Here is a 12,834-nt window from a genome sequence, read left to right on the forward strand (position 1 = left end):
TCTTGTGAAAAATATTACAATAATGTAAAAGCTTCTGGCTGGCACTCAAATAGATGGATTTACATGGACTGTTCGGTTTTGTTAAATATTCAGCATTTATTGAGCATAAACATATTTTTTAAGATCACTAAAAAACACTAAAAACTATAATAAAAATAAAAATACTCGTGAGTCTCCACCTCTAGGCATCACTGTGGTACCTACAGTGATAAGTCCCCACTTGTACATTGAAGGAGCGCTTGAAGAAACAACGTATAAGTGGGGACTTATCACTGTAGGTACCACAGTGATGCCTAGAGGTGGAGACTCACGAGTATTTTTATTTTTATTTTGATTATAGTTTTTAGTTTTTTTAGTGATCTTACTAAATATATGTATGTTTATGCTCAATAAATGCAGAATATTTTACAAAACTGAACAGTCCATGTAAATCCATCTATTTGAGTGCCAGCCAGAAGCTTTTACATTAAAAATCAACTTCTGTCAGCTGCAGGGGTGGGAGGGATGGTGACTTCCTCCCTGCATCTGACGCTCAAACAGCACAGTGCTGCTGTCTGAGAGTGAGCTGTTCAAAAGGACATCCCTGTGTCCGTCCAGGCCCTGCACCAGACGGAGGACAGGGAGTCTGAAAGCCGGACTGTCCGGCCTAAAACCAGATCTCTGGCCACCCTAGGGGCAGGCTGTTGTGGATGGAGGTCACAATTAAGGGGAAAGTCCGCTATGGAGGTTAGTGTTAAGGGGCAGATTGCTGTAGAGGCCACTGTTAAGGGGACAGGGTGTTGTGGAAATCACTGTTAAGAAAATGGGGTACTGTGGAGGTGACTAATAAAGGGTCGGCCATTGTGGAGGTCACTGTTAAAGGGGCGGGATGCTGTGGAGGTCCCTGTTAAAGGGGCGGGCGCTGTGAAGGTCTCTGTTAAGGGGGCAGGTTATTGTGGAAATCACTGTTAACGAGACGGGTACTGTGGAGGTCACTAATAAAGGGGCCCTCACAAAGTTCTGTTGCCAGAAAAAAAAAGTTATGGGTGTTCAAATATGGTGACAGTTTTTTTTTTTTTTTATAAACATATTTAACAAAAACCATATAAATTTGGTATCTCCATAATCATACTGACACACAGAATAAAACTCTAAAAACAATGGCAGAACTTCTTTATTTTTTAACACTGTCACCCCAAAACGTTTAAAACTTTTAATGTACCCCAAAATGGTGCCACTAAAAATATAACTTTACCTGCATAAAACAAGCCCTCATACGGCTAGGTCGATGAAAAAAACAAAATGGATATGGCTTTTGAAATGCAGAGATCAAAAACCAAACAAAAAATGATGAGCCTTAAAGGAGTTATGCCATGATTCATGTAAAAAATTAAAATCAGACATCATATAGTACATGACGATCTCTTTCTAACAAAGCTAGAACCAGCCCTGTACCTCACATGGATCCAGAGATCAGCCCGTTCATTTTTCCAATTATTCTGCTAGGTTTATTACAGTTTGGCAGCTCATGGGGCATGTCCTTTCTGCTGTGGCTTCCACTGTAATTGTCACAGGAGATATGGCTAGTGGCAGTTCAGGATTTAAACTGAACATGTGCGGCCATCTCAGTGAGATGGACAGGAAATAAGGAAAAGAACAAATAGTATTTGGCGCCATACAAATACATTTTATTGAATAACTCAGTAACTGTACTACATTTTTTGTTACATTCAATTACAAAAGTATTCAGGTTCAGGTGCTGGTTTGAAAAATGTCAAATATTTTTTGTGGCACAAGCCCATTAGGTATCAAATTAGACTGTGTCCTAATGGGTTAATAATGATCCACAGGATAGGTGATTAACATATAGGCACTGGGGTTCTAACTGCTGGGACCCCCACCAATCACACAAACCAGAGTCCTTTCTTTCTCTGTTTTAATGGTGCAGTGTCCACTACTGCTCCATTCAAAGTCTATGGGACTGGCGAAGATAGCTATGCAATGTTCTTAACTATCTCAGTCACTCCGATAAAGACCGCATGGAGTAGTAGTGCTTGTCCACCCCTCCATTCTAATGGGAGACATAAGACTCCTTTTGATCGGTAGTGTTCTCAGCAGTCGAACCCCCAACATTCATGATTTTTTTTATGGGCCAGCCCTTTAAGCAATGTTATATAGTGTCTATATTTACCCTTAAGATATTTAGAAATATGCTTTAATAAATAACGTCCTCATGGTCACAGAGAAAATAGTAGGATAAAAGTTAAATTATATAAGATTTTATTTTACACTAAACACCAGTATGTCTTTGTATACAGTATCAACAGTATCAACAGCAGTTTCTTCAGCAACAATATTTGATGCACTCCATATACCACCAACAACATATCCCACCTCAATATCCAGCCATGGTAAGTCAGTGTTATATCAGTGATTTACTAATGTTTTCACATTTGAATCTCCTTTTAATAGTACATTCGTTGTAGTAATAAAGTTTGTTACTGTCCATTAGAGACCACACTCGGGAGGAATTATAATGGTCCACATTTACTATATAAGTGTGCCACTTTCTTAGCATTGTTTGTGCTAAAATTCTGGCACAACTCATTTTATAGACATTTATAATTCAGAAGCGCCAAAAAAACTGTTCCTGGTTTTAAACTAGAATATGGATGTGGCCAGCTCTAGTCTACCTTCAAGGTGCATATATGAAGCTGAAATCCATGATTCTGACACATAATAGTAGTGAAGATTAGGCTAACTAAGAGTTGTCTAAAGTTTGTGGTGGACTTAATTTTGGAGCATTGGGACAGACCTTTGTCTCAGGGTTGGAACAGCTTTTTGGTGCAAGGACGGAATTCTGGCGCATTGAGGTAGATTTTGAGGGCATGCGGACACATTTTCGGCATAAGCTACGCTAATAGATGGTATAAGGCAGTGTAAATGTACACCAGATTTATCACTGAGCATCCGCTACTGCACATTTTTTTTAGACTGTCTGTCTACAGTTGTCTCAGTGTGTAAATTCTAGGATGAAAAATAAGTGCTCTTTACTTTTTATTCACTTGCAGACTGCAGTGTCAATTTACTTCAGTATGTGACAGGGTAGAAGGACACCTGAATTACTGCAGCCCTTTACTTTCTCCCTGCTGAGATCGAGATAGAGCTATAGCTAAGGCCCCTTTTAGACTAAGCGATTATCGCTCAAATACTTGTTAGATTGTTCTAAATTACAAGATAATCTTTGAGTGTAGAATATCTGACAGGACTCTAACACTACTGTCTCACCCCAACAGAGAATTACAAATTCTTGCATTGTCAGTACAGTTTTGACACTGATTCAAGTAGACAGCCCCCTTGAGAGAGGTGGCAGCTGTACTGTGGACTGCTATGCTTGTAAAGGTCCAGGACTGGGCTGCAATTCCACTTTATTGGTAACATGGCAGACCATGGTAACTTCCTGTTAGGAGGAAGAAGAAGTCTGCAGCACAAACTGCTGAACTTAGAAGTGAAAGGTTTGGCAAAGGTACTGCACTCAAGGCACACTTAAAAAAATAACCTGTAACTAAGTCAACTTCAGTGAAACATCTAATATTCAGTGTGTAGTGGTCAGGGATGTAAACAGTCCTAAGTGTCTATTCCTTTGTTTTTAGTGTTATATATGCTTGTTATATGGTGCTCATTAATCTGCTGGGGTAAGCAGGATAAACATACCTTTTGCAGAGCTTTTATCATCAGGAGTAGTGTGAATATGAACTTGTATTCTGTTAGGCTCTGCTCCTGTAAGTGCTCAGGAGGCGGATCTTCAGTGTGAAATGTGCTCTGCAGTGACCTGCTTCAGAACCCCTCCCCTCTGAGTGATAGCTGTAGTGGTCTCCTAGATGGATGATAATGTAGACAGGGGAAGAGACTGTGAAGCAGCTCATTGAACTTCACAGTGAAGCATCACCTCTAGGGCACTAGCAAATATTTCACATATTAACACTACTCCTTATAGTAAAAGCTCCACAAAAGACATGTTCACCCTACAGTACCTGTCCCCTACCTACAGTAACACTGTCAGCAGGACTGCATGATCAAACCTACTGACAGACTCCATTTAAGTTGAACCTATCATCCGGAAAATGCAGTACAATCTGCATGCAGCATGTTATAGAGGAGGTGATGCTGAGATTTTTATATTGTTTTGTGGAAAAAGATTCAATATAAGTATATCATATACTGAAGGCTGTCAATCACTAAGTAGGACCACCCATGGGACTCCACACGTTGAACGAAAAGGGATTTAAATGAATAAAATACAAGTTATTCTGAAAAACTATAAATCAATCTGTTCAACTCCTTCTGCTGTATAACTTTCTGCCTGAAAATTGCACTGCATTTCATTATGATAGGTTTGCTTAACCTGTTCCTGATGATGGGTCTTTAAAGATAGCACCTGCTCCGAATTGGAGCAAGTGCCATAGCCAATAACGCCGATTGCAGACAATTAACCCCTCAAATTCCATGGTCAAATGTGACCACAGCATGTGAACTAAAAAAAAACTGGGAGCATGCCCTTCCAGGGCTGGAACGCTTTCCCCTCATTGAGATCTGGGGAAGGCATTCCTTAGTAGTAATAGGCCAGAGCCTGTACAAGACTTCTAGGCAGACTCTTACTGGTATATTCCAATGTTAGCTCCATTGGAGACAGTAAACAATGATAATGTCTGTAAGGCGCTGAAAAATATTCAGCAATATATAAATAAAATAAATAATAAATAAATATACTTAATTTTCTGTTCAGTAATGGATACAATTCCATTCCTGAATGGCAGTCTATTGATTGCATGCTGGAGTCCCCTTGGAGGTCTTTAAAAAAAAAAAAAAAGGAAAAAAAAGTAAGTTTTTCAAAATATTTAATTTTTTTTTTCAAATATTAAAATTCTAATCATCCCCCTGTCCTGAAAATAAAAATAATTTAAAAGATCTGGCATTTCCACGTCTGAAAATGCCCATACTATTAAAATATAAAAATATTTATCCCAGACGGTGCATGCCGCAATGGAAAAAAATCTAAATGGCTGATCTTTCAGTTCAACTCCCTTCAACTTCAGTTCAAAGAAATGTGATCAAAAAGTCGCACACACTCCAAAATGGTATCAATAAAAACTACAGATTGTCCTGCAAAAAATGAGTACCCACACAGCTTTGGGGGGGGGGGGGGGAGCGGGGTCAGAATATGGAGATAAAAAGAAAAATACATTTTATCCATAGTTTTTTATTTTTTTTATTTCAGTATTGAAACAGAAGAAAAAACATATAAATGGTATTGTTGTAATTGTACTAGCCCAGGAAATGAGGGCAACAGGTCAGTTGTCAGTTTAACCGGATCGGGAATGTCGTAAAAACTAAATCCATAAAATTGTGGCAGAATTTTGTTTCCCAATTCCACCCCATTTACAATTTTTTTCCAGCTTTCCACTACATTGTTTGAATATGAAATAGTGACATTAGAAAGTACATGTCCTGCAAAAAAAAAAAAAAAACTATAAAAAAAAAACACTCATGCGACTGTGAACGAAAAAAAAAAAAAAAGTTATGGCTCCAGAGGATAGGAAGTAAAAAAACTAAAACGCTAAAATGGAAAATTGCAGTGTCAGGAAAGGGTTAATGACTAGAGCTGTTATCTGTAACTCCCAGCTTATGTTGTAGTTTCATGAATGTTTTTTTTATAAACAGGTTCATCAGTATCAACAGGCTCCGTTAAAACAGCAGCAGCAAGCCATGGTCCATCTTCAGTCTCACCCTCCTCAGTATCTGTCTTCTCCTCAGCAGTTCACTCCAACCTTAGTATCATATGCCACTCCTCACCTGGAGCATGTGGGAGCAATGAGAAACTTGTGTAATACTAACATGTAAGTAGCTCTTAAATATTTCTATAAATGCAGAATAATATGTATTTATTAAAAAAAATATTCATGGGGAACATTTATTATCGTTTATGCTATTGTTAAAGAGAACCTATAACCTCTTTCAGTAACAGCTTGCATTCCCTAGGAAATAAGAGCTCTGGAACATGTTTTTTTGTAACTCTGTTTTGTGCTGTCCCTCTGTTATTCCCACTATAAATTTATGGCCAGGGGAGAATTGGGAACTTAAAGTGGCCTTGCAAAAAAATAAAAAAATAAAAATAAAAGTGGGTCCAAATTGGCAGAAGGCAGGGATCAGCAATATCAGTGCAACACAAAATACCACTCCAGCAGAACTACCGTATATACTCGAGTATAAGCCGACCCACATATAAGCCGAGGTCCCTAATTTTACCCCAAAAAAATGGGAAAAATTATTGACTCGAGTATAAGACTAGGGTGGGAAATGCAGCTATAATGCAGAGTGTATGTGTATATAATGCACACACTCTACATTATATACACACATCTGCAAGAGGGTGACTCAGATTGATGGGAGTCTGACTCCCTGTATTTAATGCAGAGTGTGTGCATTATATACACACACACTCTGCATTAAATACAGGGAGCCATCCACAGATCTCCCCCCTAAACAGTGCCATCCACAGATCCCCCCTAAACAGTGCCATCCACAGATACCCCCTAAACAGTGCCATCCGCAGATCTCCCTCCCCTAAACAGTGCCATCCGCAGATCTCCCTCCCCTAAACAGTGCCATCCGCAGATCTCCCCCCTAAACAGTGCCATCCACAGATCTCCCCCCTAAACAGTGCCATCCACAGATCCCCCCTAAACAGTGCCATCCACAGATCCCCCCTAAACAGTGCCATCCACAGATCCCCCCTCCCCTAAACAGTGCCATGATGGCACTGTTTAGGGGAGGGGGGATCTGTGGATGGCACTGTTTAGGGGGGATCTGTGGATGGCACTGTTTAGGGGGGATCTGTGGATGGCACTGTTTAGGGGGGATCTGTGGATGGCACTGTTTAGGGGGGATCTGTGGATGGCACTGTTTAGGGGGGAGATCTGTGGATGGCACTGCCATCCACAGATCCCCCTACAGTGCCAACCACAGATCCCCCTCCCCGCCGCTCACAGCAGTATATTTATAAAATAATCAGTAACTACTTTAACTTTAATCATTGCTAATTGAGTTCTTTACTCTGATTATTTGGATATCTTACTTTGTCTTAGCTCCGGTAATAGCAGGCAGTGCGGGTGGGCGGCGCTCACTCACTGACGTCACGCGCCTGCTTCTCCCACTAGGCGGCGCAGGCGTGTGACGTCAATGAGTGAGCGCCGCCCCCCGCACTGCCTGCTATTACCGGAACTAAAACAAAGTAAGATATCCAAATAAATAATCCAGGGCTTTACTCATTATCTCCTGGGGGGCCCCGTGGGCCCCCCTGACTTAGGGGCCCGGTCGCAATTGCGACCGCTGCGACCCCTATAGCTACGCCACTGTTGGTCTGTATTATGGCAATGTAAGTTGCCATAATACAGACCTAGACTCGAGTATAAGACGAGGGGGCTTTTTGAGCACAAAAATATGTGCCAAAAAACTCGTCGTATATACGGTAAATACCATGGTGCAGCACAATAAGCTGCCCCAGCAGAACTAAATACCACAGTGCCATTAAGATATGGTAGAGGGGGCTGAGGAGGTGAGACGTGGGCCACAGCACTGCGCCAGCTTTAGCTTCAGCTGCTTGGTCTTTCAGCACTACCAAACATACAGGAGAATACAGCACTACATTCCAATTATATCTAGTGATCTCTCCGCTGTTTGTAGATGCTCTCGTTCCTTATCTTCTAAATTCAGCCCAGACTGTCATGACAACTTTGTCTCGCCTCTGGAAAGTTTTTTACTCAGACATCTTATGTTCCTCGCTTTTCTATCCTCCTCCTCACCTTCTTAACACAAACTCCCAATCCCAGTGCCCCAACAGCATCATCATCCTGCTACTACCCTCAATACTGTACCCCAGTGCCCCCAAATACTATACTGCAGAAAATATAGTGCCATACAGATAGCCCCTTGAAAATACGAATAGCATACAAAAATAATTATGCTAAGCAGAGTGCTGTCGGTAGTAATACACTTTCCCAGAGTGGCTCCAGTAGAAATGAAGCCCCCAGAAGTGTGTTTTCCAAAGTAGTCCAGACTAGGAAAGAAAAAATAAGATGCCTATATCCCAGCGCAGGCTGGCGGGAGGATGTCACTGATACCTCAAACAACTAGTTGTAACTTTAATCATAAACTTTTAGTAGGAATAATAGAAGAATGGAACAACATAGAGTTGATACAGAATTGTCATTTCACGTGGAATACAACTAATTGCTAAAACATACATGTCAGGAGTGGTGACAGGTCCTGTTTAAAATGTTTAAAAGTTTACATGACCTGTTCGAAGACCACATTGGTACACTTCCATGGCACTTGGTAAAGCACCCCGCTGCATTTGCCACTCTTCTTAGATTTGTACTAAGTGCCTCTGCTTTCAGTGCTATAATTTAAGTCCAAGCCTTCTATTCTGCATATTGCTCACATCCTACTAGGACCTATGCACTAAAATAACATGACATTTCAGTGTTCATTAGATATCATGCTTTTTAGACTTTCTTACATACATTGGTTATAATGTCAAAATGTAATAAAATGAAAAATGAGCCTATACTCAGCTGTTACTCCCCCAGCGTTTGCAGCATGGCTGTCAGGATAATGACTACCATCACATACAAACAGGGATAGTGCAGCCCTAAAACTGTCCGGACCCATTATCCCTACCTACATGCACGGTCACCCTCGGCATTGACCCCACAACTGGACGGCAGTCCCTATACTGAAATAGGTGAAGGGTGACACACATACAGGGACAAACAAATGGACAAACAAAATCGTTGAAGTGCCAGTTAGACAATGCAGTACAAGATATTCCAGGGGAAAACGAGAAAACCAAACATGCCAAAAAGTCAGAACCAGGAGATCAATATAATACCAAATCGACAGAAGCCAAAAATGTAGTCACAATATCAAATCCAGAAAACTAAAGGACTTCTCAGTAAAAGCAATGGAACAGTAGGGGGAGCCAGAGGACAAGGAATTAATCGGCACCTGTGCATTTAGGTTCTGGCTTTTTATACTGAAGAAATGCAGCTCACGCCGGTGTGCCTGCACACCAGGTAGAGCTGCCAGCCGTGCGCCCTGATGCGCAGGAGCCCCGGCGCACCTCCTCTTTGGCCCAGGGCACCGATGTCAGCACAGGCTGCCCAGCAGCCCTGGTTCCCCCGGCAACCTGACTCTGCTGCCACATGGAGACAGCAGAGTCCAAGGGAATTGTGACAGTACCCCCCCCTCAATAGGAGCAAGTTTGTCATGAAATTTCTTAATCAACTGATCAGCATTGACCTCTTCAGCTGAAACTCAAGACCTCTCCTCAGGACCATAACCTTTTCAGTGGATTAGATATTGTAACTTATTACGGACCCCTCTGAAATCTAGAATTCTTCCTGACTCAAATTCTGTTTCACCTTCTACCTCCACCAGTCTTAGGAGGTTTCTGTAAAACCAGAGGAGTAACATATTTCTTTAACAAAGATTTATGAAAAACATTGTGAATTTTGAAAAAATCTGGTAATTTAAGGGGAATGTGTCATCAGAAAATGACCTATTATCTAAATCACGTTATGTTTAACATATTTTTAAAGAATTTTTGATGTTATTTTTAATTTTCTGTGTCAATATCTATATTTAAACAAAAAACATAAAACCTGCAGTTTTTGCTCTGGCCGCTAAGCCTAATAGGCACCACTTCTTGGTCTGTACTGCACAACCAACGAGTGGGCCTCCATGCGGGACATGTGTGCCGTGTTGCGCTGTTTTGAGTACTCCACCAACATGGCTAGCGGTGATCACGCTGTCATCAGAGTTGCTATCCCACTTCTGTGCCTCCTTGAAAAAATGCTTCAGGCAATCATAGATGAGGATAAGGCACAGGAGGAAGAGGAGTTTCAGGCCAGTCGTCCACATGTGGCTCGGAGGGTGAGTTCCTGTACCAATAGCGGCCAGGTACACAACTGTCCAGCCAGGGCACGTTTTGGACGATGATGATGATGAGGAGGAGGAATCGCGTTCACAGCAGGGTGGCACCCAAATCAGCTCACAGGCGTTAATGGAGCGTGGCTGGGGGGATACAGAGGACACAGACGATACACCTCCCACTGAGCACAGCTTATTGTTGCCTCTGGGCAGTCTGGCACACATGAGCGACTACATGCAGCAGTGCCTACACAACAACTTCCGAGTTGCCCTCATTGTTACAAGTGCTGATTACTGGGTGGCCACCCTGCTGGATCCCCGGTACAAAAACAATGTGCCGTCCATAATTCAATCACTGGAGCGTGACCGGAAGATGTGCGAGTACAAGCACATGCTGGTAGACCCGATACTGATGGCGTTCCCACCTGACAGCGGGGCCTCAGTGGAAGGAGGAGGAGGAAGTCGTCAACACAGCTTGGGCACCACCAGCACCTCAGAAGGGCAGGTTAGCATGGCCGAAATGTGGAAAAGCAATGTCAGCACGCCACAACAACAACCAGCACCACCAGCTGATATTCACCGTCTTAGCAGGAGGCAGCATTTCAGCAACATGGTGGAGGAGTACACTGCATGTACAGGTGAAACTCGAAAAATTAGAATATTGTGCAAAGTTTATTTATTTCAGTAATGCAACTTAAAATGTAAAACTAACATATGAGATAGACTCATTACATGCAGAGCGAGATATTTCAAGCCTTTATTTGTTATAATTTGGATGATTATGGCTTACAGCTTATGAAACCCCAAAATCACAATCTCAGGTACCCTTTGCTCAGGGGGTATGGATTAATTAGCTGACACTTTGAGCCTAGAATATTGAACCCTTTCACAAAATTCTAATTTTAAGCTGCATTAATGCAATTCCTTTTAATTTGCATTACTGAAATAAATGGACTTTTGCACGATATTCTAATTTTTCGAGTTTCACCTGTACTGACTGATGGGTCTGCCCTATTTAACTTCTGGGTCTCCAAATTGGGCACATGGCCTGAGCTTGCTCTTAACGTCTTGGAGGTGCTGGCCTGCCCTGCAGCCAGTGTATTATCTGAACGTGTGTTTAGCACGGCAGGGGGCGTCATCACAGACAAGCGCAGTCGCCTGTCCACAGCCAATGTGGTCAAGCTCGCGTTCATTAAAATGAACCAGACATGGATCCCACAGGACTTGTCTGTACCTTGGGCAGATTAGAGAAGTATACCAGTCGCACCGAGCCATTGTTATACTCCAGCGCACTTTGTGCATTCTCTTTACAATTTCCCAATGTTTTGGGGCCTCCACAAACCAAAAAAAAATATAAAATAAAAATAAATGTTGGCAATGGCTGCCTCTTCCACCTGCACTGCCACGTCCGCCTCTTCTGCCTGCACCGCCACATCCACCTCCTGGCTCAAGATTATTATGTCTTATGCCTTAGACCTCATGCACACGACCGTTCCGTTTTTTGCGTTCCGCAAACCGTGGATCCACACCAGAACGGAACGGGCGGCCCATTGTAGAAATGCCTATTTTGTCTGCAAAATAGACAAGAATAGGACATGTCATATTTTTTTGGCGGGCCACGGAACGGAGAAACGAACACTGACATGTGAATAAGGCCTCATGCACACGACCGTTGTTCGGGTCCGCATCCGAGCCGCAGTTTTTGCGGCTCGGGTGAGGACCCATTCACTTCAATGGGGCCGTCATGTCTACAGCCTCCTCAACTACATACTGCACTTGGACCTCCACCTCCTGGTTCAAGATTATTTTTTATTTTTATGTATTTTATCTTATTTTATGTAATTTCCCTATCCACATTTGTTTGCAGGGCAATTGTCCTGCTCTTACCCCCATTTTGGATCCTTTTGCAGCCCTCTAGCCCTTTCTCTGACTTTTTTACAGCCATTTTTCAGCCCCAAAGTTCTGCTCCCCATTGACTTCAGTGGGGTTTGGTGTTTGGGGCCGAACCCATCAAACCCGAACATCCAGGGGTTCACACATCCCTAATAATGATGAAAAGTGATTTGTACAGACCACCTAATAGTAGACTTAGTGGGCAATGCAAAAACTGCTGAATTTTTATTTATTTATTTTTATTTATTTTTAATTGAAATGGAAAATTAAAACTAACAAAAAATTCTTTAAAAATATGTTTAACATAAAACAATTATTTAAACAATAGGTCATTTTTTGATGACACATGCCTTTTTAAACACCATTCCAAATATATAAAATATGAATTGATGAAAACTTTAATAAAAAATAAAAACATTATAGTTTTTGTCCATGGAGAGGACCTTGCTGCATGCATATAACCTGTATTGTTACGTGTGCTGTGTGACAATGGAGAAGGTGAAGTCTTCTGAGAGTGAACATAGCCTTAAAAGTAAGCTAAAAAGCAAAGCCATTAGGTGAGGCTCAACTTGAAGTGAATCGTCAGAACATTTCTGGCTGTGCTATTGCTGTGAGAATAAATGAAGTGTTATGTTGACAACCAAATCCATCATATATCATGCATGACATTAGAGGAAATAAAATTACCCTGCACATAGCCTGTTCTACAAGTTAGATTCCATCTATAAATGCAGTTTACAAGCCTATTAAACATGTTCTGAGATTCTAAGTAGTTAGGTTTTTGTAGGGTTTATTAGGTGACTTAGGAGTAGTTTACGCAGATAACTGACAGTGTGTTTAATACAAGAATTAAAATGTCATAAAGGTAAACTCAGTGAAATGAGAAACACGTAAAAAAAAAGGTACAGCAATGTAGCAATTTACAGTAAAATATCTTATAAAACCTAATTTATGTTATTCATGCAGGCTATT

The 12,834-nt window shown here is 41.5% G+C and overlaps 1 protein-coding gene across 1 annotated transcript in view; it reads left to right on the top strand.

Moving 5' to 3' along the window:
* Window positions 1–12,834, top strand: part of BMP2K (BMP2 inducible kinase) — a 277,829-nt gene that overhangs the window by 213,870 nt on the left and 51,125 nt on the right. Inside the window, exons 12-13 of the mRNA XM_040417921.1 lie at window positions 2,298–2,390; window positions 5,701–5,876. Of these exons, the coding sequence (XP_040273855.1) occupies window positions 2,298–2,390; window positions 5,701–5,876 (269 nt within the window). The remainder of the gene's footprint in view (window positions 1–2,297; window positions 2,391–5,700; window positions 5,877–12,834) is intronic.

Source organism: Bufo bufo, chromosome 2 (assembly GCF_905171765.1).
Source record: "Bufo bufo chromosome 2, aBufBuf1.1, whole genome shotgun sequence".
In the NCBI taxonomy this organism is placed as follows: domain Eukaryota; kingdom Metazoa; phylum Chordata; class Amphibia; order Anura; family Bufonidae; genus Bufo; species Bufo bufo.